Below are 21029 nucleotides of genomic sequence, written 5' to 3' on the forward strand. Positions count from 1 at the left end.
GCGCGAATTGATATGAATTGTAACCGATTCTCATATCCCTGTGTGAAATGACCCCAGATAACAAGAATACTTCCCGGTCGTTGTAGACGAATGTAGTGCATTATTAATTTTTAGGGATATTACAAAACTTTTGTTCTGGCTTTAGCTATTGCAGTTATGTGTATACTTTATACATATGTTTTTATTTTAATATCTGTACTACCGGGGATAATTTAGTTTTAACCCATTTTTGGAGCTTTATTGTGCGGTAGGACACATTGTGTTATGAGGCTTGAGTAGTGATTTTCTTCGGGTTCCGGATTTCCCTATCATATTATAGGTTTGTGTATTTGTGACATGTAGGTGAGAATATCTCGAAAACAAGCATGTTGTTGGACACTTTCTTACTCAACTACGCTTCAGAATTAATACCTAAATTCAATTTTATTTAAATCACTTTTTCCCCCCTAAATTTCAAATATATTTAATTTTCATTTTTTTTCTCTCTTTGGTACATATAGTGAATGTAATTGTGGTCTGAGGCCATAGTAGCCTCACTTAGATTGCCGAGTACAATAAATTTATGAAATTCAGCAAAATAAAATACTATATGGAAGACTGCAGTATGTTCGCATTGCGGATCTTTGTAATAATGGAACGTTTGCCGGTTTTATACTGTTGTCTAACTGAAACAAACCACCAGAGACACTGAACAATTACACCCCACTGGGTCGTCACTCTCCCTTTATTCTGAGCGCTTAGCAGGAACAGTAACTAACTTTTTTATTAACTAATGGAAAAAGTCTGCCAGAACGACCCTTATTAATTAAAAGGTTAATTTTGTCAGTTTTTTTCCTAATTGGTTGACGGTGATGATAGATAGTAGATTCAAATTTATATCTGTGGTGACCTTAGTACTTAATGCAGAAATATGCAAATATTATATATAACTGAGTGTTCTCCAGGGTGACGTCCTATAGCCACACCGATTTCTTGTAATTAACATGTACATCAGATAATCATTTTGACATTTGTTAAAGAAACCCCATATCTAATATAAAAACGAAAGAAGTTTGATTCGGCCTATATGGATTTATACCGCCCAGGTGGAACCTCAATAAATGTCCATAATTGATAATTATTTCACTTCATTATGTTAGAATAAGACATAATCTGCCACCGTCAACATCAACAACGGTGTTTATTTCTATACAAAAATATTCAATACAACCTCAAATAACAGTAACAGGTGTAAACGTTGCTACTTTACAGAAGAATCTCCCAATTCTAGACGTGTACATGCACTATACAACGGATATTTTTCGCTTGATTATTTACGCCACTAAAGGATATATATGTACATAGACTACAGGTATCGATACAATGCTGACATCGTCCTTAATAAATTTACACAACTTTATTTCGCGGTCGTGATACAGAATTTGCCCCATATTGACCAGCGAATGCACATGGTTGCTTCTCTACAATAGTATGACGTCATAGTGGTGATGACGAAAGACTAGTTGTGACGTCAAATGTGTGTTGCTTAGCTGCTTAGCAATTAGGCCATGGCGGAGATGATGAGTCTCTCTGCGAGTAGCTCCTTGTTATTGTAATACTTGGATTACCAAAATGGATATCAAACTTTTCTTGATTTTCTTGGTAATCATTTGCGTCGTGCAGCAAGGCCCTGTCGCTTATCGAGGCATTACATGGTAAGTTTGTGCATTTTCTATGGTTTTGTTTTGTCACATTACTAAGCCATGTTCATCTCGAATGTGTACTTCGAATTATTCATTGTATTCTTTATTGTGCCATTCTATTTACTTAAATACTTTTGTTTTTTTTTGTGCAGCGTGGAGCCCGAACCAGGATATACAAAAATAATCTTAAATTATCTCACCGCCAGAGACTTTCCGAAAGCCTGTCCAACGCATGGCTATCTGCTGTTGGTGAGTACAGTATTTAATCAAAATGAAGTTTAACCTCGACGTATTGTTCAATGAAAAATATGATCTGTAGTCACACGCGCATATATGCTTCGATCGTGCAACAGTCGAAATATTAGCATAGTATGCAACCCTGGAGCCATATTCAATAATCGTTTTATTTATTTCAGACGATCGGAAATGAGGTGTTTTATACCATGCTACGTGGAATTGTTTCTCTGATGATTGTTTACGCATATGTCTATGCACCACTGATTGGAAAGCGCACCAAGCAAAGATGGAGAACAGTCCGTTCCATGTTCAGGGAATGGAGAGCTCGTAAGTAGTATTCATATTCCTCATCATTTTTCTCTACAGCGTTCGGTCATCGTACAAAAAAGGAAAGATTCGCTTTCTCTATTATATTTTAACTGCAGATACCAGTTAACAAATCCCATGACATGTTTCAATCATACGTTATCATTTTCACAGGTCGCTCACTCTGCCGCTTCTGTGGCACTGATCCATGCCAAGCAAAGCGAGCTTCATGGAAGCGCTTCGAACCACGTGTGTGGAATGTAGTGGATTTCGAAAAGCGTGCCCATGCTATGAAGATGTTCAGCCAAGGGCTTGAGCTGTCAGTAGACTTGACAAAGGAGCTCCCCCGCGATGAATTATATTGGGCAAGGAAGTACCGCGACTATTTTCGAGGAGGAACATTTGGCTCTGTTCCCGCTTTGTGTTCAGCGTCAAATCAACGCCTGGTACCCACTGCCTTACTAGGTTTGTAAATTTACAGTTATTACAAATAGAGATACACGTATTTTCCCCATTATTAAAGTGAATCTCCTTCTTTGGAACTCTTATATTAGTACCCTACCCCCAGGGCACCCGTGCTTATTAGACTAATGTAAAGGTTGTTTAAACATTTCATTTTCATGCTGAAGCAGATGGCGGAATAAATGAACGTCATTACATTACTTGATATACGTTGTTCTAAGATTGAAATATTCATTTCAGATTCATTGCACTTGCCGAGGAGAAGAATGCAAGAGGATGGGACAGAGGTGGCGATTCCATCCTTGCAACCTGTTCGTTCCGCTCTGCTTTCGTCTCTCATCTTCAACTTTCCGTACTTCATTCTGAACTATTTGACGTCGCTACCGAGTGATCGCCATGTAGAGAAGAATGTCTTGGTACTGGACTGTGTTGTTTTCTGTGTTGTTTACAAGATAAGTTCCGATAGCGTTATTTCGATGATATTTTCCATTTTATGACATGGTCAATATTGATCATTGATATGCATTTAAGAGAATTCATTAAAATATGTTGCTATTGAGAATCGAGTTGTGTTTTGAATTTACGTCCTATTCGGCGCTTGCATGAAATAATTTGTGTTGCACGTTTTACAATGTGTGTTTACAGCTATGACACCTAATATAATGATGTATCATGACTTTGTCGTTCAGGAAATACAGAGTTTACAGAGATCGGTGCTGGTCAGTTACCGTTAGCTAGTACTTCATATATTATATATGTGGACACTAATATCATTGGCATTTGAGAATTAGTTACAGTTTATATCAATTACTCATCAGAGTGACCATTTTACTATTCGTGTATAGTACCATTATTTATACGATTTTACCGATTTTTTTTATCTAGACCCCGAAAACGTCTAGGCGCGAATTGATATGAATTGTAACCGATTCTCCCTGTGTGAAATGACCCCCAGATAACAAGAATACTTCCCGGTCGTTGTAGACGAATGTAGTGCATTATTAATTTTTAGGGATATTACAAAACTTTTGTTCTGGCTTTAGCTATTGCAGTTATGTGTATACTTTATACATATGTTTTTATTTTAATATCTGTACTACCGGGATAATTTAGTTTTAACCCATTTTTGGAGCTTTATTGTGCGGTTAGGACACATTGTGTTATGAGGCTTGAGTAGTGATTTTCTTCGGGTTCCGGATTTCCCTATCATATTATAGGTTGAGTGTATTTGTGACATGTAGGTGAGAATATCTCGAAAACAAGCATGTTGTTGGACACTTTCTTACTCAACTACGCTTCAGAATTAATACCTAAATTCAATTTTATTTAAATCACTTTTTTTCCCCCTAAAATTTCAAATATATTTAATTTTCATTTTTTTTCTCTCTTTGGTACATATAGTGAATGTAATTGTGGTCTGAGGCCATAGTAGCCTCACTTAGATTGCCGAGTACAATAAATTTATGAAATTCAGCAAAATCAAAATACTATATGGAAGACTGCAGTATGTTCGCATTGCGGATCTTTGTAATAATGGAACGTTTGCCGGTTTTATACTGTTGTCTAACTGAAACAAACCACCAGAGACACTGAACAATTACACCCCACTGGGTCGTCACTCTCCCTTTATTCTGAGCGCTTAGCAGGAACAGTAACTAACTTTTTTATTAACTAATGGAAAAAAGTCTGCCAGAACGACCCTTATTAATTAAAAAGGTTAATTTTGTCAGTTTTTTTCCTAATTGGTTGACGGTGATGATAGATAGTAGATTCAAATTTATATCTGTGGTGACCTTAGTACTTAATGCAGAAATATGCAAATATTATATATAACTGAGTGTTCTCCAGGGTGACGTCCTATAGCCACACCGATTTCTTGTAATTAACATGTACATCAGATAATCATTTTGACATTTGTTAAAGAAACCCCATATCTAATATAAAAACGAAAGAAGTTTGATTCGGCCTATATGGATTTATACCGCCCAGGTGGAACCTCAATAAATGTCCATAATTGATAATTATTTCACTTCATTATGTTAGAATAAGACATAATCTGCCACCGTCAACATCAACAACGGTGTTTATTTCTATACAAAAATATTCAATACAACCTCAAATAACAGTAACAGGTGTAAACGTTGCTACTTTACAGAAGAATCTCCCAATTCTAGACGTGTACATGCACTATACAACGGATATTTTTCGCTTGATTATTTACGCCACTAAAGGATATATATGTACATAGACTACAGGTATCGATACAATGCTGACATCGTCCTTAATAAATTTACACAACTTTATTTCGCGGTCGTGATACAGAATTTGCCCCATATTGACCAGCGAATGCACATGGTTGCTTCTCTACAATAGTATGACGTCATAGTGGTGATGACGAAAAGACTAGTTGTGACGTCAAATGTGTGTTGCTTAGCTGCTTAGCAATTAGGCCATGGCGGAGATGATGAGTCTCTCTGCGAGTAGCTCCTTGTTATTGTAATACTTGGATTACCAAAATGGATATCAAAGTTTTCTTGATTTTCTTGGTAATCATTTGCGTCGTGCAGCAAGGCCCTGTCGCTTATCGAGGCATTACATGGTAAGTTTGTGCATTTTCTATGGTTTTGTTTTGTCACATTACTAAGCCATGTTCATCTCGAATGTGTACTTCGAATTATTCATTGTATTCTTTATTGTGCCATTCTATTTACTTAAATACTTTTGCTTTTTTTTGTGCAGCGTGGAGCCCGAACCAGGATATACAAAAATAATCTTAAATTATCTCACCGCCAGAGACTTTCCGAAAGCCTGTCCAACGCATGGCTATCTGCTGTTGGTGAGTACAGTATTTAATCAAAATGAAGTTTAACCTCGACGTATTGTTCAATGAAAATATGATCTGTAGTCACACGCGCATATATGCTTCGATCGTGCAACAGTCGAAATATTAGCATAGTATGCAACCCTGGAGCCATATTCAATAATCGTTTTATTTATTTCAGACGATCGGAAATGAGGTGTTTTATACCATGCTACGTGGAATTGTTTCTCTGATGATTGTTTACGCATATGTCTATGCACCACTGATTGGAAAGCGCACCAAGCAAAGATGGAGAACAGTCCGTTCCATGTTCAGGGAATGGAGAGCTCGTAAGTAGTATTCATATTCCTCATCATTTTTCTCTACAGCGTTCGGTCATCGTACAAAAAAGGAAAGATTCGCTTTCTCTATTATATTTTAACTGCAGATACCAGTTAACAAATCCCATGACATGTTTCAATCATACGTTATCATTTTCACAGGTCGCTCACTCTGCCGCTTCTGTGGCACTGATCCATGCCAAGCAAAGCGAGCTTCATGGAAGCGCTTCGAACCACGTGTGTGGAATGTAGTGGATTTCGAAAAGCGTGCCCATGCTATGAAGATGTTCAGCCAAGGGCTTGAGCTGTCAGTAGACTTGACAAAGGAGCTCCCCCGCGATGAATTATATTGGGCAAGGAAGTACCGCGACTATTTCGAGGAGGAACATTTGGCTCTGTTCCCGCTTTGTGTTCAGCGTCAAATCAACGCCTGGTACCCACTGCCTTACTAGGTTTGTAAATTTACAGTTATTACAAATAGAGATACACGTATTTTCCCCATTATTAAAGTGAATCTCCTTCTTTGGAACTCTTATATTAGTACCCTACCCCCAGGGCACCCGTGCTTATTAGACTAATGTAAAGGTTGTTTAAACATTTCATTTTCATGCTGAAGCAGATGGCGGAATAAATGAACGTCATTACATTACTTGATATACGTTGTTCTAAGATTGAAATATTCATTTCAGATTCATTGCACTTGCCGAGGAGAAGAATGCAAGAGGATGGGACAGAGGTGGCGATTCCATCCTTGCAACCTGTTCGTTCCGCTCTGCTTTCGTCTCTCATCTTCAACTTTCCGTACTTCATTCTGAACTATTTGACGTCGCTACCGAGTGATCGCCATGTAGAGAAGAAATGTCTTGGTACTGGACTGTGTTGTTTTCTGTGTTGTTTACAAGATAAGTTCCGATAGCGTTATTTCGATGATATTTTCCATTTTATGACATGGTCAATATTGATCATTGATATGCATTTAAGAGAATTTCATTAAAATATGTTGCTATTGAGAATCGAGTTGTGTTTTTGAATTTACGTCCTATTCGGCGCTTGCATGAAATAATTTGTGTTGCACGTTTTACAATGTGTGTTTACAGCTATGACACCTAATATAATGATGTATCATGACTTTGTCGTTCAGGAAATACAGAGTTTACAGAGATCGGTGCTGGTCAGTTACCGTTAGCTAGTACTTCATATATTATATATGTGGACACTAATATCATTGGCATTTGAGAATTAGTTACAGTTTATATCAATTACTCATCAGAGTGACCATTTTACTATTCGTGAAAATTTTTTTTTAGGGATATTACAAAACTTTTTTTTTTATCTAGACCCCGAAAACGTCTAGGCGCGAATTGATATGAATTGTAACCGATTCTCATATCCCTGTGTGAAATGACCCCCAGATAACAAGAATACTTCCCGGTCGTTGTAGACGAATGTAGTGCATTATTAATTTTTAGGGATATTACAAAACTTTTGTTCTGGCTTTAGCTATTGCAGTTATGTGTATACTTTATACATATGTTTTTATTTTAATATCTGTACTACCGGGATAATTTAGTTTTTAACCCATTTTTGGAGCTTTATTGTGCGGTAGGACACATTGTGTTATGAGGCTTGAGTAGTGATTTTCTTCGGGTTCCGGATTTCCCTATCATATTATAGGTTTGTGTATTTGTGACATGTAGGTGAGAATATCTCGAAAACAAGCATGTTGTTGGACACTTTCTTACTCAACTACGCTTCAGAATTAATACCTAAATTCAATTTTATTTAAATCACTTTTTTTCCCCTAAATTTCAAATATATTTAATTTTCATTTTTTTCTCTCTTTGGTACATATAGTGAATGTAATTGTGGTCTGAGGCCATAGTAGCCTCACTTAGATTGCCGAGTACAATAAATTTATGAAATTCAGCAAAATAAAATACTATATGGAAGACTGCAGTATGTTCGCATTGCGGATCTTTGTAATAATGGAACGTTTGCCGGTTTTATACTGTTGTCTAACTGAAACAAACCACCAGAGACACTGAACAATTACACCCCACTGGGTCGTCACTCTCCCTTTATTCTGAGCGCTTAGCAGGAACAGTAACTTTTTTATTAACTAATGGAAAAAGTCTTGCCAGAACGACCCTTATTAATTAAAAGGTTAATTTTGTCAGTTTTTTTCCTAATTGGTTGACGGTGATGATAGATAGTAGATTCAAATTTATATCTGTGGTGACCTTAGTACTTAATGCAGAAATATGCAAATATATATATATAACTGAGTGTTCTCCAGGGTGACGTCCTATAGCCACACCGATTTCTTGTAATTAACATGTACATCAGATAATCATTTTGACATTTGTTAAAGAAACCCCATATCTAATATAAAAAAACGAAAGAAGTTTGATTCGGCCTATATGGATTTATACCGCCCAGGTGGAACCTCAATAAATGTCCATAATTGATAATTATTTCACTTCATTATGTTAGAATAAGACATAATCTGCCACCGTCAACATCAACAACGGTGTTTATTTCTATACAAAAATATTCAATACAACCTCAAATAACAGTAACAGGTGTAAACGTTGCTACTTTACAGAAGAATCTCCCAATTCTAGACGTGTACATGCACTATACAACGGATATTTTTCGCTTGAATTATTTACGCCACTAAAGGATATATATGTACATAGACTATACAGGTATCGATACAATGCTGACATCGTCCTTAATAAATTTATACAACTTTATTTCGCGGTCGTGATACAGAATTTGCCCCATATTGACCAGCGAATGCACATGGTTGCTTCTCTACAATAGTATGACGTCATAGTGGTGATGACGAAAGACTAGTTGTGACGTCAAATGTGTGTTGCTTAGCTGCTTAGCAATTAGGCCATGGCGGAGATGATGAGTCTCTCTGCGAGTAGCTCCTTGTTATTGTAATACTTGGATTACCAAAATGGATATCAAACTTTTCTTGATTTTCTTGGTAATCATTTGCGTCGTGCAGCAAGGCCCTGTCGCTTATCGAGGCATTACATGGTAAGTTTGTGCATTTTCTATGGTTTTGTTTTGTCACATTACTAAGCCATGTTCATCTCGAATGTGTACTTCGAATTATTCATTGTATTCTTTATTGTGCCATTCTATTTACTTAAATACTTTTGCTTTTTTTGTGCAGCGTGGAGCCCGAACCAGGATATACAAAAATAATCTTAAATTATCTCACCGCCAGAGACTTTCCGAAAGCCTGTCCAACGCATGGCTATCTGCTGTTGGTGAGTACAGTATTTAATCAAAATGAAGTTTAACCTCGACGTATTGTTCAATGAAAATATGATCTGTAGTCACACGCGCATATATGCTTCGATCGTGCAACAGTCGAAATATTAGCATAGTATGCAACCCTGGAGCCATATTCAATAATCGTTTTATTTATTTCAGACGATCGGAAATGAGGTGTTTTATACCATGCTACGTGGAATTGTTTCTCTGATGATTGTTTACGCATATGTCTATGCACCACTGATTGGAAAGCGCACCAAGCAAAGATGGAGAACAGTCCGTTCCATGTTCAGGGAATGGAGAGCTCGTAAGTAGTATTCATATTCCTCATCATTTTTTCTCTACAGCGTTCGGTCATCGTACAAAAAAGGAAAGATTCGCTTTCTCTATTATATTTTAACTGCAGATACCAGTTAACAAATCCCATGACATGTTTCAATCATACGTTATCATTTTCACAGGTCGCTCACTCTGCCGCTTCTGTGGCACTGATCCATGCCAAGCAAAGCGAGCTTCATGGAAGCGCTTCGAACCACGTGTGTGGAATGTAGTGGATTTCGAAAAGCGTGCCCATGCTATGAAGATGTTCAGCCAAGGGCTTGAGCTGTCAGTAGACTTGACAAAGGAGCTCCCCCGCGATGAATTATATTGGGCAAGGAAGTACCGCGACTATTTCGAGGAGGAACATTTGGCTCTGTTCCCGCTTTGTGTTCAGCGTCAAATCAACGCCTGGTACCCACTGCCTTACTAGGTTTGTAAATTTACAGTTATTACAAATAGAGATACACGTATTTTCCCCATTATTAAAGTGAATCTCCTTCTTTGGAACTCTTATATTAGTACCCTACCCCAGGGCACCCGTGCTTATTAGACTAATGTAAAGGTTGTTTAAACATTTCATTTTCATGCTGAAGCAGATGGCGGAATAAATGAACGTCATTACATTACTTGATATACGTTGTTCTAAGATTGAAATATTCATTTCAGATTCATTGCACTTGCCGAGGAGAAGAATGCAAGAGGATGGGACAGAGGTGGCGATTCCATCCTTGCAACCTGTTCGTTCCGCTCTGCTTTCGTCTCTCATCTTCAACTTTCCGTACTTCATTCTGAACTATTTGACGTCGCTACCGAGTGATCGCCATGTAGAGAAGAATGTCTTGGTACTGGACTGTGTTGTTTTCTGTGTTGTTTACAAGATAAGTTCCGATAGCGTTATTTCGATGATATTTTCCATTTTATGACATGGTCAATATTGATCATTGATATGCATTTAAGAGAATTCATTAAAATATGTTGCTATTGAGAATCGAGTTGTGTTTTGAATTTACGTCCTATTCGGCGCTTGCATGAAATAATTTGTGTTGCACGTTTTACAATGTGTGTTTACAGCTATGACACCTAATATAATGATGTATCATGACTTTGTCGTTCAGGAAATACAGAGTTTACAGAGATCGGTGCTGGTCAGTTACCGTTAGCTAGTACTTCATATATTATATATGTGGACACTAATATCATTGGCATTTGAGAATTAGTTACAGTTTATATCAATTACTCATCAGAGTGACCATTTTACTATTCGTGTATAGTACCATTATTTATACGATTTTACCGATTTTTTTTTATCTAGACCCCGAAAACGTCTAGGCGCGAATTGATATGAATTGTAACCGATTCTCATATCCCTGTGTGAAATGACCCCAGATAACAAGAATACTTCCCGGTCGTTGTAGACGAATGTAGTGCATTATTAATTTTTAGGGATATTACAAAACTTTTGTTCTGGCTTTAGCTATTGCAGTTATGTGTATACTTTATACATATGTTTTTATTTTAATATCTGTACTACCGGGATAATTTAGTTTTAACCCATTTTTGGAGCTTTATTGTGCGGTAGGACACATTGTGTTATGAGGCTTGAGTAGTGATTTTCTTCGGGTTCCGGATTTCCCTATCATATTATAGGTTTGTGTATTTGTGACATGTAGGTGAGAATATCTCGAAAACAAGCATGTTGTTGGACACTTTCTTACTCAACTACGCTTCAGAATTAATACCTAAATTCAATTTTATTTAAATCACTTTTTTTTCCCCCTAAATTTCAAATATATTTAATTTTCATTTTTTTTCTCTCTTTGGTACATATAGTGAATGTAATTGTGGTCTGAGGCCATAGTAGCCTCACTTAGATTGCCGAGTACAATAAATTTATGAAATTCAGCAAAATAAAATACTATATGGAAGACTGCAGTATGTTCGCATTGCGGATCTTTGTAATAATGGAACGTTTGCCGGTTTTATACTGTTGTCTAACTGAAACAAACCACCAGAGACACTGAACAATTACACCCCACTGGGTCGTCACTCTCCCTTTATTCTGAGCGCTTAGCAGGAACAGTAACTAACTTTTTTATTAAACTAATGGAAAAAGTCTGCCAGAACGACCCTTATTAATTAAAAGGTTAATTTTGTCAGTTTTTTTCCTAATTGGTTGACGGTGATGATAGATAGTAGATTCAAATTTATATCTGTGGTGACCTTAGTACTTAATGCAGAAATATGCAAATATTATATATAACTGAGTGTTCTCCAGGGTGACGTCCTATAGCCACACCGATTTCTTGTAATTAACATGTACATCAGATAATCATTTTGACATTTGTTAAAGAAACCCCATATCTAATATAAAAACGAAAGAAGTTTGATTCGGCCTATATGGATTTATACCGCCCAGGTGGAACCTCAATAAATGTCCATAATTGATAATTATTTCACTTCATTATGTTAGAATAAGACATAATCTGCCACCGTCAACATCAACAACGGTGTTTATTTCTATACAAAAATATTCAATACAACCTCAAATAACAGTAACAGGTGTAAACGTTGCTACTTTACAGAAGAATCTCCCTATTCTAGACGTGTACATGCACTATACAACGGATATTTTTCGCTTGATTATTTACGCCACTAAAGGATATATATGTACATAGACTACAGGTATCGATACAATGCTGACATCGTCCTTAATAAATTTACACAATTTTATTTCGCGGTCGTGATACAGAATTTGCCCCATATTGACCAGCGAATGCACATGGTTGCTTCTCTACAATAGTATGACGTCATAGTGGTGATGACGAAAGACTAGTTGTGACGTCAAATGTGTGTTGCTTAGCTGCTTAGCAATTAGGCCATGGCGGAGATGATGAGTCTCTCTGCGAGTAGCTCCTTGTTATTGTAATACTTGGATTACCAAAATGGATATCAAACTTTTCTTGATTTTCTTGGTAATCATTTGCGTCGTGCAGCAAGGCCCTGTCGCTTATCGAGGCATTACATGGTAAGTTTGTGCATTTTCTATGGTTTTGTTTTGTCACATTACTAAGCCATGTTCATCTCGAATGTGTACTTCGAATTATTCATTGTATTCTTTATTGTGCCATTCTATTTACTTAAATACTTTTGCTTTTTTTTGTGCAGCGTGGAGCCCGAACCAGGATATACAAAAATAATCTTAAATTATCTCACCGCCAGAGACTTTCCGAAAGCCTGTCCAACGCATGGCTATCTGCTGTTGGTGAGTACAGTATTTAATCAAAATGAAGTTTAACCTCGACGTATTGTTCAATGAAAATATGATCTGTAGTCACATGCGCATATATGCTTCGATCGTGCAACAGTCGAAATATTAGCATAGTATGCAACCCTGGAGCCATATTCAATAATCGTTTTATTTATTTCAGACGATCGGAAATGAGGTGTTTTATACCATGCTACGTGGAATTGTTTCTCTGATGATTGTTTACGCATATGTCTATGCACCACTGATTGGAAAGCGCACCAAGCAAAGATGGAGAACAGTCCGTTCCATGTTCAGGGAATGGAGAGCTCGTAAGTAGTATTCATATTCCTCATCATTTTTCTCTACAGCGTTCGGTCATCGTACAAAAAGGAAAGATTCGCTTTCTCTATTATATTTTAACTGCAGATACCAGTTAACAAATCCCATGACATGTTTCAATCATACGTTATCATTTTCACAGGTCGCTCACTCTGCCGCTTCTGTGGCACTGATCCATGCCAAGCAAAGCGAGCTTCATGGAAGCGCTTCGAACCACGTGTGTGGAATGTAGTGGATTTCGAAAAGCGTGCCCATGCTATGAAGATGTTCAGCCAAGGGCTTGAGCTGTCAGTAGACTTGACAAAGGAGCTCCCCCGCGATGAATTATATTGGGCAAGGAAGTACCGCGACTATTTCGAGGAGGAACATTTGGGCTCTGTTCCCGCTTTGTGTTCAGCGTCAAATCAACGCCTGGTACCCACTGCCTTACTAGGTTTGTAAATTTACAGTTATTACAAATAGAGATACACGTATTTTCCCCATTATTAAAGTGAATCTCCTTCTTTGGAACTCTTATATTAGTACCCTACCCCAGGGCACCCGTGCTTATTAGACTAATGTAAAGGTTGTTTGAACATTTCATTTTCATGCTGAAGCAGATGGCGGAATAAATGAACGTCATTACATTACTTGATATACGTTGTTCTAAGATTGAAATATTCATTTCAGATTCATTGCACTTGCCGAGGAGAAGAATGCAAGAGGATGGGACAGAGGTGGCGATTCCATCCTTGCAACCTGTTCGTTCCGCTCTGCTTTCGTCTCTCATCTTCAACTTTCCGTACTTCATTCTGAACTATTTGACGTCGCTACCGAGTGATCGCCATGTAGAGAAGAATGTCTTGGTACTGGACTGTGTTGTTTTCTGTGTTGTTTACAAGATAAGTTCCGATAGCGTTATTTCGATGATATTTTCCATTTTATGACATGGTCAATATTGATCATTGATATGCATTTAAGAGAATTCATTAAAATATGTTGCTATTGAGAATCGAGTTGTGTTTTGAATTTACGTCCTATTCGGCGCTTGCATGAAATAATTTGTGTTGCACGTTTTACAATGTGTGTTTACAGCTATGACACCTAATATAATGATGTATCATGACTTTGTCGTTCAGGAAATACAGAGTTTACAGAGATCGGTGCTGGTCAGTTACCGTTAGCTAGTACTTCATATATTATATATGTGGACACTAATATCATTGGCATTTGAGAATTAGTTACAGTTTATATCAATTACTCATCAGAGTGACCATTTTACTATTCGTGTATAGTACCATTATTTATACGATTTTACCGATTTTTTTTTATCTAGACCCCGAAAACGTCTAGGCGCGAATTGATATGAATTGTAACCGATTCTCATATCCCTGTGTGAAATGACCCCCAGATAACAAGAATACTTCCCGGTCGTTGTAGACGAATGTAGTGCATTATTAATTTTTAGGGATATTACAAAACTTTTGTTCTGGCTTTAGCTATTGCAGTTATGTGTATACTTTATACATATGTTTTTATTTTAATATCTGTACTACCGGGATAATTTAGTTTTAACCCATTTTTGGAGCTTTATTGTGCGGTAGGACACATTGTGTTATGAGGCTTGAGTAGTGATTTTCTTCGGGTTCCGGATTTCCCTATCATATTATAGGTTTGTGTATTTGTGACATGTAGGTGAGAATATCTCGAAAACAAGCATGTTGTTGGACACTTTCTTACTCAACTACGCTTCAGAATTAATACCTAAATTCAATTTTATTTAAATCACTTTTTCCCCCCTAAATTTCAAATATATTTAATTTTCATTTTTTTCTCTCTTTGGTACATATAGTGAATGTAATTGTGGTCTGAGGCCATAGTAGCCTCACTTAGATTGCCGAGTACAATAAATTTATGAAATTCAGCAAAAAAAAAAAACTATATGGAAGACTGCAGTATGTTCGCATTGCGGATCTTTGTAATAATGGAACGTTTGCCGGTTTTATACTGTTGTCTAACTGAAACAAACCACCAGAGACACTGAACAATTACACCCCACTGGGTCGTCACTCTCCCTTTATTCTGAGCGCTTAGCAGGAACAGTAACTAACTTTTTTATTAACTAATGGAAAAAGTCTGCCAGAACGACCCTTATTATTAAAAGGTTAATTTTGTCAGTTTTTTTCCTAATTGGTTGACGGTGATGATAGATAGTAGATTCAAATTTATATCTGTGGTGACCTTAGTACTTAATGCAGAAATATGCAAATATTATATATAACTGAGTGTTCTCCAGGGTGACGTCCTATAGCCACACCGATTTCTTGTAATTAACATGTACATCAGATAATCATTTTGACATTTGTTAAAGAAACTCCATATCTAATATAAAAACGAAAGAAGTTTGATTCGGCCTATATGGATTTATACCGCCCAGGTGGAACCTCAATAAATGTCCATAATTGATAATTATTTCACTTCATTATGTTAGAATAAGACATAATCTGCCACCGTCAACATCAACAACGGTGTTTATTTCTATACAAAAATATTCAATACAACCTCAAATAACAGTAACAGGTGTAAACGTTGCTACTTTACAGAAGAATCTCCCAATTCTAGACGTGTACATGCACTATACAACGGATATTTTTCGCTTGATTATTTACGCCACTAAAGGATATATATGTACATAGACTACAGGTATCGATACAATGCTGACATCGTCCTTAATAAATTTACACAACTTTATTTCGCGGTCGTGATACAGAATTTGCCCCATATTGACCAGCGAATGCACATGGTTGCTTCTCTACAATAGTATGACGTCATAGTGGTGATGACGAAAGACTAGTTGTGACGTCAAATGTGTGTTGCTTAGCTGCTTAGCAATTAGGCCATGGCGGAGATGATGAGTCTCTCTGCGAGTAGCTCCTTGTTATTGTAATACTTGGATTACCAAAATGGATATCAAATTTTCTTGATTTTCTTGGTAATCATTTGCGTCGTGCAGCAAGGCCCTGTCGCTTATCGAGGCATTACATGGTAAGTTTGTGCATTTTCTATGGTTTTGTTTTGTCACATTACTAAGCCATGTTCATCTCGAATGTGTACTTCGAATTATTCATTGTATTCTTTATTGTGCCATTCTATTTACTTAAATACTTTTGCTTTTTTTTGTGCAGCGTGGAGCCCGAACCAGGATATACAAAAATAATCTTAAATTATCTCACCGCCAGAGACTTTCCGAAAGCCTGTCCAACGCATGGCTATCTGCTGTTGGTGAGTACAGTATTTAATCAAAATGAAGTTTAACCTCGACGTATTGTTCAATGAAAATATGATCTGTAGTCACACGCGCATATATGCTTCGATCGTGCAACAGTCGAAATATTAGCATAGTATGCAACCCTGGAGCCATATTCAATAATCGTTTTATTTATTTCAGACGATCGGAAATGAGGTGTTTTATACCATGCTACGTGGAATTGTTTCTCTGATGATTGTTTACGCATATGTCTATGCACCACTGATTGGAAAGCGCACCAAGCAAAGATGGAGAACAGTCCGTTCCATGTTCAGGGAATGGAGAGCTCGTAAGTAGTATTCATATTCCTCATCATTTTTCTCTACAGCGTTCGGTCATCGTACAAAAAAGGAAAGATTCGCTTTCTCTATTATATTTTAACTGCAGATACCAGTTAACAAATCCCATGACATGTTTCAATCATACGTTATCATTTTCACAGGTCGCTCACTCTGCCGCTTCTGTGGCACTGATCCATGCCAAGCAAAGCGAGCTTCATGGAAGCGCTTCGAACCACGTGTGTGGAATGTAGTGGATTTCGAAAAGCGTGCCCATGCTATGAAGATGTTCAGCCAAGGGCTTGAGCTGTCAGTAGACTTGACAAAGGAGCTCCCCCGCGATGAATTATATTGGGCAAGGAAGTACCGCGACTATTTCGAGGAGGAACATTTGGCTCTGTTCCCGCTTTGTGTTCAGCGTCAAATCAACGCCTGGTACCCACTGCCTTACTAGGTTTGTAAATTTACAGTTATTACAAATAGAGATACACGTATTTTCCCCATTATTAAAGTGAATCTCCTTCTTTGGAACTCTTATATTAGTACCCTACCCCCAGGGCACCCGTGCTTATTAGACTAATGTAAAGGTTGTTTAAACATTTCATTTTCATGCTGAAGCAGATGGCGGAATAAATGAACGTCATTACATTACTTGATATACGTTGTTCTAAGATTGAAATATTCATTTCAGATTCATTGCACTTGCCGAGGAGAAGAATGCAAGAGGATGGGACAGAGGTGGCGATTCCATCCTTGCAACCTGTTCGTTCCGCTCTGCTTTCGTCTCTCATCTTCAACTTTCCGTACTTCATTCTGAACTATTTGACGTCGCTACCGAGTGATCGCCATGTAGAGAAGAATGTCTTGGTACTGGACTGTGTTGTTTTCTGTGTTGTTTACAAGATAAGTTCCGATAGCGTTATTTCGATGATATTTTCCATTTTATGACATGGTCAATATTGATCATTGATATGCATTTAAGAGAATTCATTAAAATATGTTGCTATTGAGAATCGAGTTGTGTTTTGAATTTACGTCCTATTCGGCGCTTGCATGAAATAATTTGTGTTGCACGTTTTACAATGTGTGTTTACAGCTATGACACCTAATATAATGATGTATCATGACTTTGTCGTTCAGGAAATACAGAGTTTACAGAGATCGGTGCTGGTCAGTTACCGTTAGCTAGTACTTCATATATTATATATGTGGACACTAATATCATTGGCATTTGAGAATTAGTTACAGTTTATATCAATTACTCATCAGAGTGACCATTTTACTATTCGTGTATAGTACCATTATTTATACGATTTTACCGATTTTTTTTATCTAGACCCCGAAAACGTCTAGGCGCGAATTGATATGAATTGTAACCGATTCTCATATCCCTGTGTGAAATGACCCCCAGATAACAAGAATACTTCCCGGTCGTTGTAGACGAATGTAGTGCATTATTAATTTTTAGGGATATTACAAAACTTTTGTTCTGGCTTTAGCTATTGCAGTTATGTGTATACTTTATACATATGTTTTTATTTTAATATCTGTACTACCGGGATAATTTAGTTTTAACCCATTTTTGGAGCTTTATTGTGCGGTAGGACACATTGTGTTATGAGGCTTGAGTAGTGATTTTCTTCGGGTTCCGGATTTCCCTATCATATTATAGGTTTGTGTATTTGTGACATGTAGGTGAGAATATCTCGAAAACAAGCATGTTGTTGGACACTTTCTTACTCAACTACGCTTCAGAATTAATACCTAAATTCAATTTTATTTAAATCACTTTTTCCCCCCTAAATTTCAAATATATTTAATTTTCATTTTTTTCTCTCTTTGGTACATATAGTGAATGTAATTGTGGTCTGAGGCCATAGTAGCCTCACTTAGATTGCCGAGTACAATAAATTTATGAAATTCAGCAAAATAAAATACTATATGGAAGACTGCAGTATGTTCGCATTGCGGATCTTTGTAATAATGGAACGTTTGCCGGTTTTATACTGTTGTCTAACTGAAACAAACCACCAGAGACACTGAACAATTACACCCCACTGGGTCGTCACTCTCCCTTTATTCTGAGCGCTTAGCAGGAACAGTAACTAACTTTTTTATTAACTAATGGAAAAAGTCTGCCAGAACGACCCTTATTAATTAAAAGGTTAATTTTGTCAGTTTTTTTTCCTAATTGGTTGACGGTGATGATAGATAGTAGATTCAAATTTATATCTGTGGTGACCTTAGTACTTAATGCAGAAATATGCAAATATTATATATAACTGAGTGTTCTCCAGGGTGACGTCCTATAGCCACACCGATTTCTTGTAATTAACATGTACATCAGATAATCATTTTGACATTTGTTAAAGAAACCCCATATCTAATATAAAAACGAAAGAAGTTTGATTCGGCCTATATGGATTTATACCGCCCAGGTGGAACCTCAATAAATGTCCATAATTGATAATTATTTCACTTCATTATGTTAGAAATATGAGACATAATCTGCCACCGTCAACATCAACAAACGGGTTGTTTATTTCTATACAAAAATATTCAATACAACCTCAAATAACAGTAACATGTGTAAACGTTGCTACTTACAAAGAATCTCCCAATTCTAGACGTGTACATGGCACCTATAACAACGGATATTTTCGCTTGATTAGTTTACGCCACTAAAGGATATATATGTACAAAGACTACAGGTATCGATACAATGCTGACATCGTCCTTAATAAATTTACACAACTTTATTTCGCGGTCGTGATACAGATTTGCCCCATATTGACCAGCGAATGCACATGGTTGCTTCTCTACAATAGTAAGACGTCATAGTGGTGATGACGAAAGACTAGTTGTGACGTCAAATGTGTGTTGCTTAGCTGCTTAGCAATTAGGCCATGGCGGAGATGATGAGTCTCTCCTGCGAGTAGCTCCTTGTTATTGTAGATACTTGTATTACCAAAATGGATATCAAACTTTTCTTGATTTTCTCTTGTAATCATTTGCGTTCGTGCAGCAAGGCCCTGTCGCTTATCGAGGCATTACATGGTAATTTTGTGCATTTTCTATGGTTTTTGTTTGTCACATTACTAAGCCATGTTCATCTCGAATGATGTACTTCGAAATTATTCATTGTATTCTTTATTTGTGCCATTCTATTTACTTAAATACTTTTGCTTTTTTTCTGTGCAGCGTGGAGCCCGAACCAGGATATACAAAAATAATCTTAAATTATCTCACCGCCAGAGACTTTCCGAAAGCCTGTCCAACCATGGCTTATCTGCTGTTGGTGAGTACAGTATTTAATCAAAATGAAGGTTTAACCTCAACGTATTGTTCAATGAAAATATGATCTGTAGTCACACGCGCATATCTCTTCGATCGTGCAACAGTCGAAATATTAGCAAGTATGCAACCCTTGTAAGCCATATCAATATCGTTTTATTTATTTCATACCGATCGAAATGAGGTGTTTTATACCCATGCTACTTGTAATTGTTTCCTCTGAATGATTGTTTACGCATATGTCAATGCACCACTGGATTGGAAAGCAGCGCCACCATGCAAAGATGGAGAACAGTCCGTTCCATGTTTCAGAGGAAATGGCATGCTTCGTAAGTTAGTATTCATATTCCTCCATCATTGATTCTCTATCAGCGATCGGTCATACGTACAAAAAAATGGGTTGAAATGCCCCCCCGATATCAAGAATACATCCCTGTCGGTTGTAGACGAATGTAGTGCATAATTAATTTTTACTGGGATAATTACAAAACTTTTGTTCTGGTTGATTAGCAAATGCAGTTATGTGTAATACTTTATACATATGTTTTTATTTTAAGTATCTGTAACTACCGGGATAATTTATTTTAACTGCCATGTATTGGAGAGCTTTATTGTGTGCGGTGGACACATTGGTTCTGAAGGCTTTATTAGTGATTTTCCTTCGTTCCGGATTTCCCTATCATATTATAGGTTTGTGTATTTTGGTGACATGTAGGTGAGAATATCTCGAAAACATTGAAGCATGTTTGTGAACAGCTTTTTCTGTACTCATAGACAACGATTGCAGAATCAGAATACTCTAAATTTCAATTTAAGATTTAAGTGATCAGCATTTTCCCCCCCTAAATTTTCAAATATATCTAAAAAGTTTCATTCATTGATATGTTCTTTCTAAGTTGGTTACATTGTTGAGTGAAGTTGATGAATTGTGCTGTCTAGTACCGGCCTTACTTTAAGTAACCCATACTTTAGTGTGCTCGAGAGGTTACAATAAATTTTTGTAAAATTTCAGCCTATGAAGTTATATTACTATATATTGGAGACTGAGTCAGTTATGTTGTCGCATATGCCGGTAGCTTTGGTAATTAATTAATAATTGAGAAACGTTGAGCAAGTCTACGTTTTTTATACTAGTTAGTCAA

General features: G+C 36.9%; 2 protein-coding genes and 2 pseudogenes across 2 annotated transcripts; all 4 read left to right on the forward strand.

Annotated features, from left to right (window-relative positions):
* Positions 1 to 1611: 1611 nt before the first annotated feature.
* Positions 1612 to 2690, forward strand: LOC138312771 (uncharacterized; annotated as a pseudogene).
* Positions 2691 to 5203: 2513 nt separating this feature from the next.
* On the forward strand, positions 5204 to 6280 carry LOC138312775 (uncharacterized). The gene is made up of 4 exons (XM_069253534.1): positions 5204 to 5286; positions 5427 to 5523; positions 5690 to 5837; positions 5991 to 6280. Exons 1-4 carry the CDS (start codon positions 5204 to 5206, stop codon positions 6278 to 6280), a joined length of 618 nt encoding a protein of 205 aa, XP_069109635.1.
* A 2516-nt stretch (positions 6281 to 8796) lies between these two features.
* LOC138312773 (uncharacterized) lies at positions 8797 to 9873 on the forward strand. Its single transcript, XM_069253533.1, has 4 exons — positions 8797 to 8879; positions 9019 to 9115; positions 9282 to 9429; positions 9584 to 9873. The coding sequence occupies exons 1-4, from the start codon at positions 8797 to 8799 to the stop codon at positions 9871 to 9873; spliced, it is 618 nt and encodes a 205-aa protein (XP_069109634.1).
* A 2512-nt stretch (positions 9874 to 12385) lies between these two features.
* On the forward strand, positions 12386 to 13462 carry LOC138312774 (uncharacterized; annotated as a pseudogene).
* The last annotated feature ends 7567 nt before the right edge of the window (positions 13463 to 21029 follow it).

This window comes from Argopecten irradians, unplaced genomic scaffold (genome assembly GCF_041381155.1).
Source record: "Argopecten irradians isolate NY unplaced genomic scaffold, Ai_NY scaffold_0464, whole genome shotgun sequence".
NCBI lineage: Eukaryota > Metazoa > Mollusca > Bivalvia > Pectinida > Pectinidae > Argopecten > Argopecten irradians.

What these genes read in the sequence shown, in the direction of transcription:
- LOC138312775 (XM_069253534.1), top strand. Translation starts at nt 5,204, where the DNA reads ATGGATATCAAAGTTTTCTTGATTTTCTTGGTAATCATTTGCGTCGTG. An exon ending in CGCATGGCTATCTGCTGTTG is followed by an intron (nt 5,524 to 5,689) that starts GTGAGTACAGTA and finishes TATTTATTTCAG; the next exon opens with ACGATCGGAAATGAGGTGTT. An exon ending in GTTCAGGGAATGGAGAGCTC is followed by an intron (nt 5,838 to 5,990) that starts GTAAGTAGTATT and finishes TCATTTTCACAG; the next exon opens with GTCGCTCACTCTGCCGCTTC.
- LOC138312773 (XM_069253533.1), top strand. Translation starts at nt 8,797, where the DNA reads ATGGATATCAAACTTTTCTTGATTTTCTTGGTAATCATTTGCGTCGTG. An exon ending in GCTTATCGAGGCATTACATG is followed by an intron (nt 8,880 to 9,018) that starts GTAAGTTTGTGC and finishes TTTTTTGTGCAG; the next exon opens with CGTGGAGCCCGAACCAGGAT. An exon ending in GTTCAGGGAATGGAGAGCTC is followed by an intron (nt 9,430 to 9,583) that starts GTAAGTAGTATT and finishes TCATTTTCACAG; the next exon opens with GTCGCTCACTCTGCCGCTTC.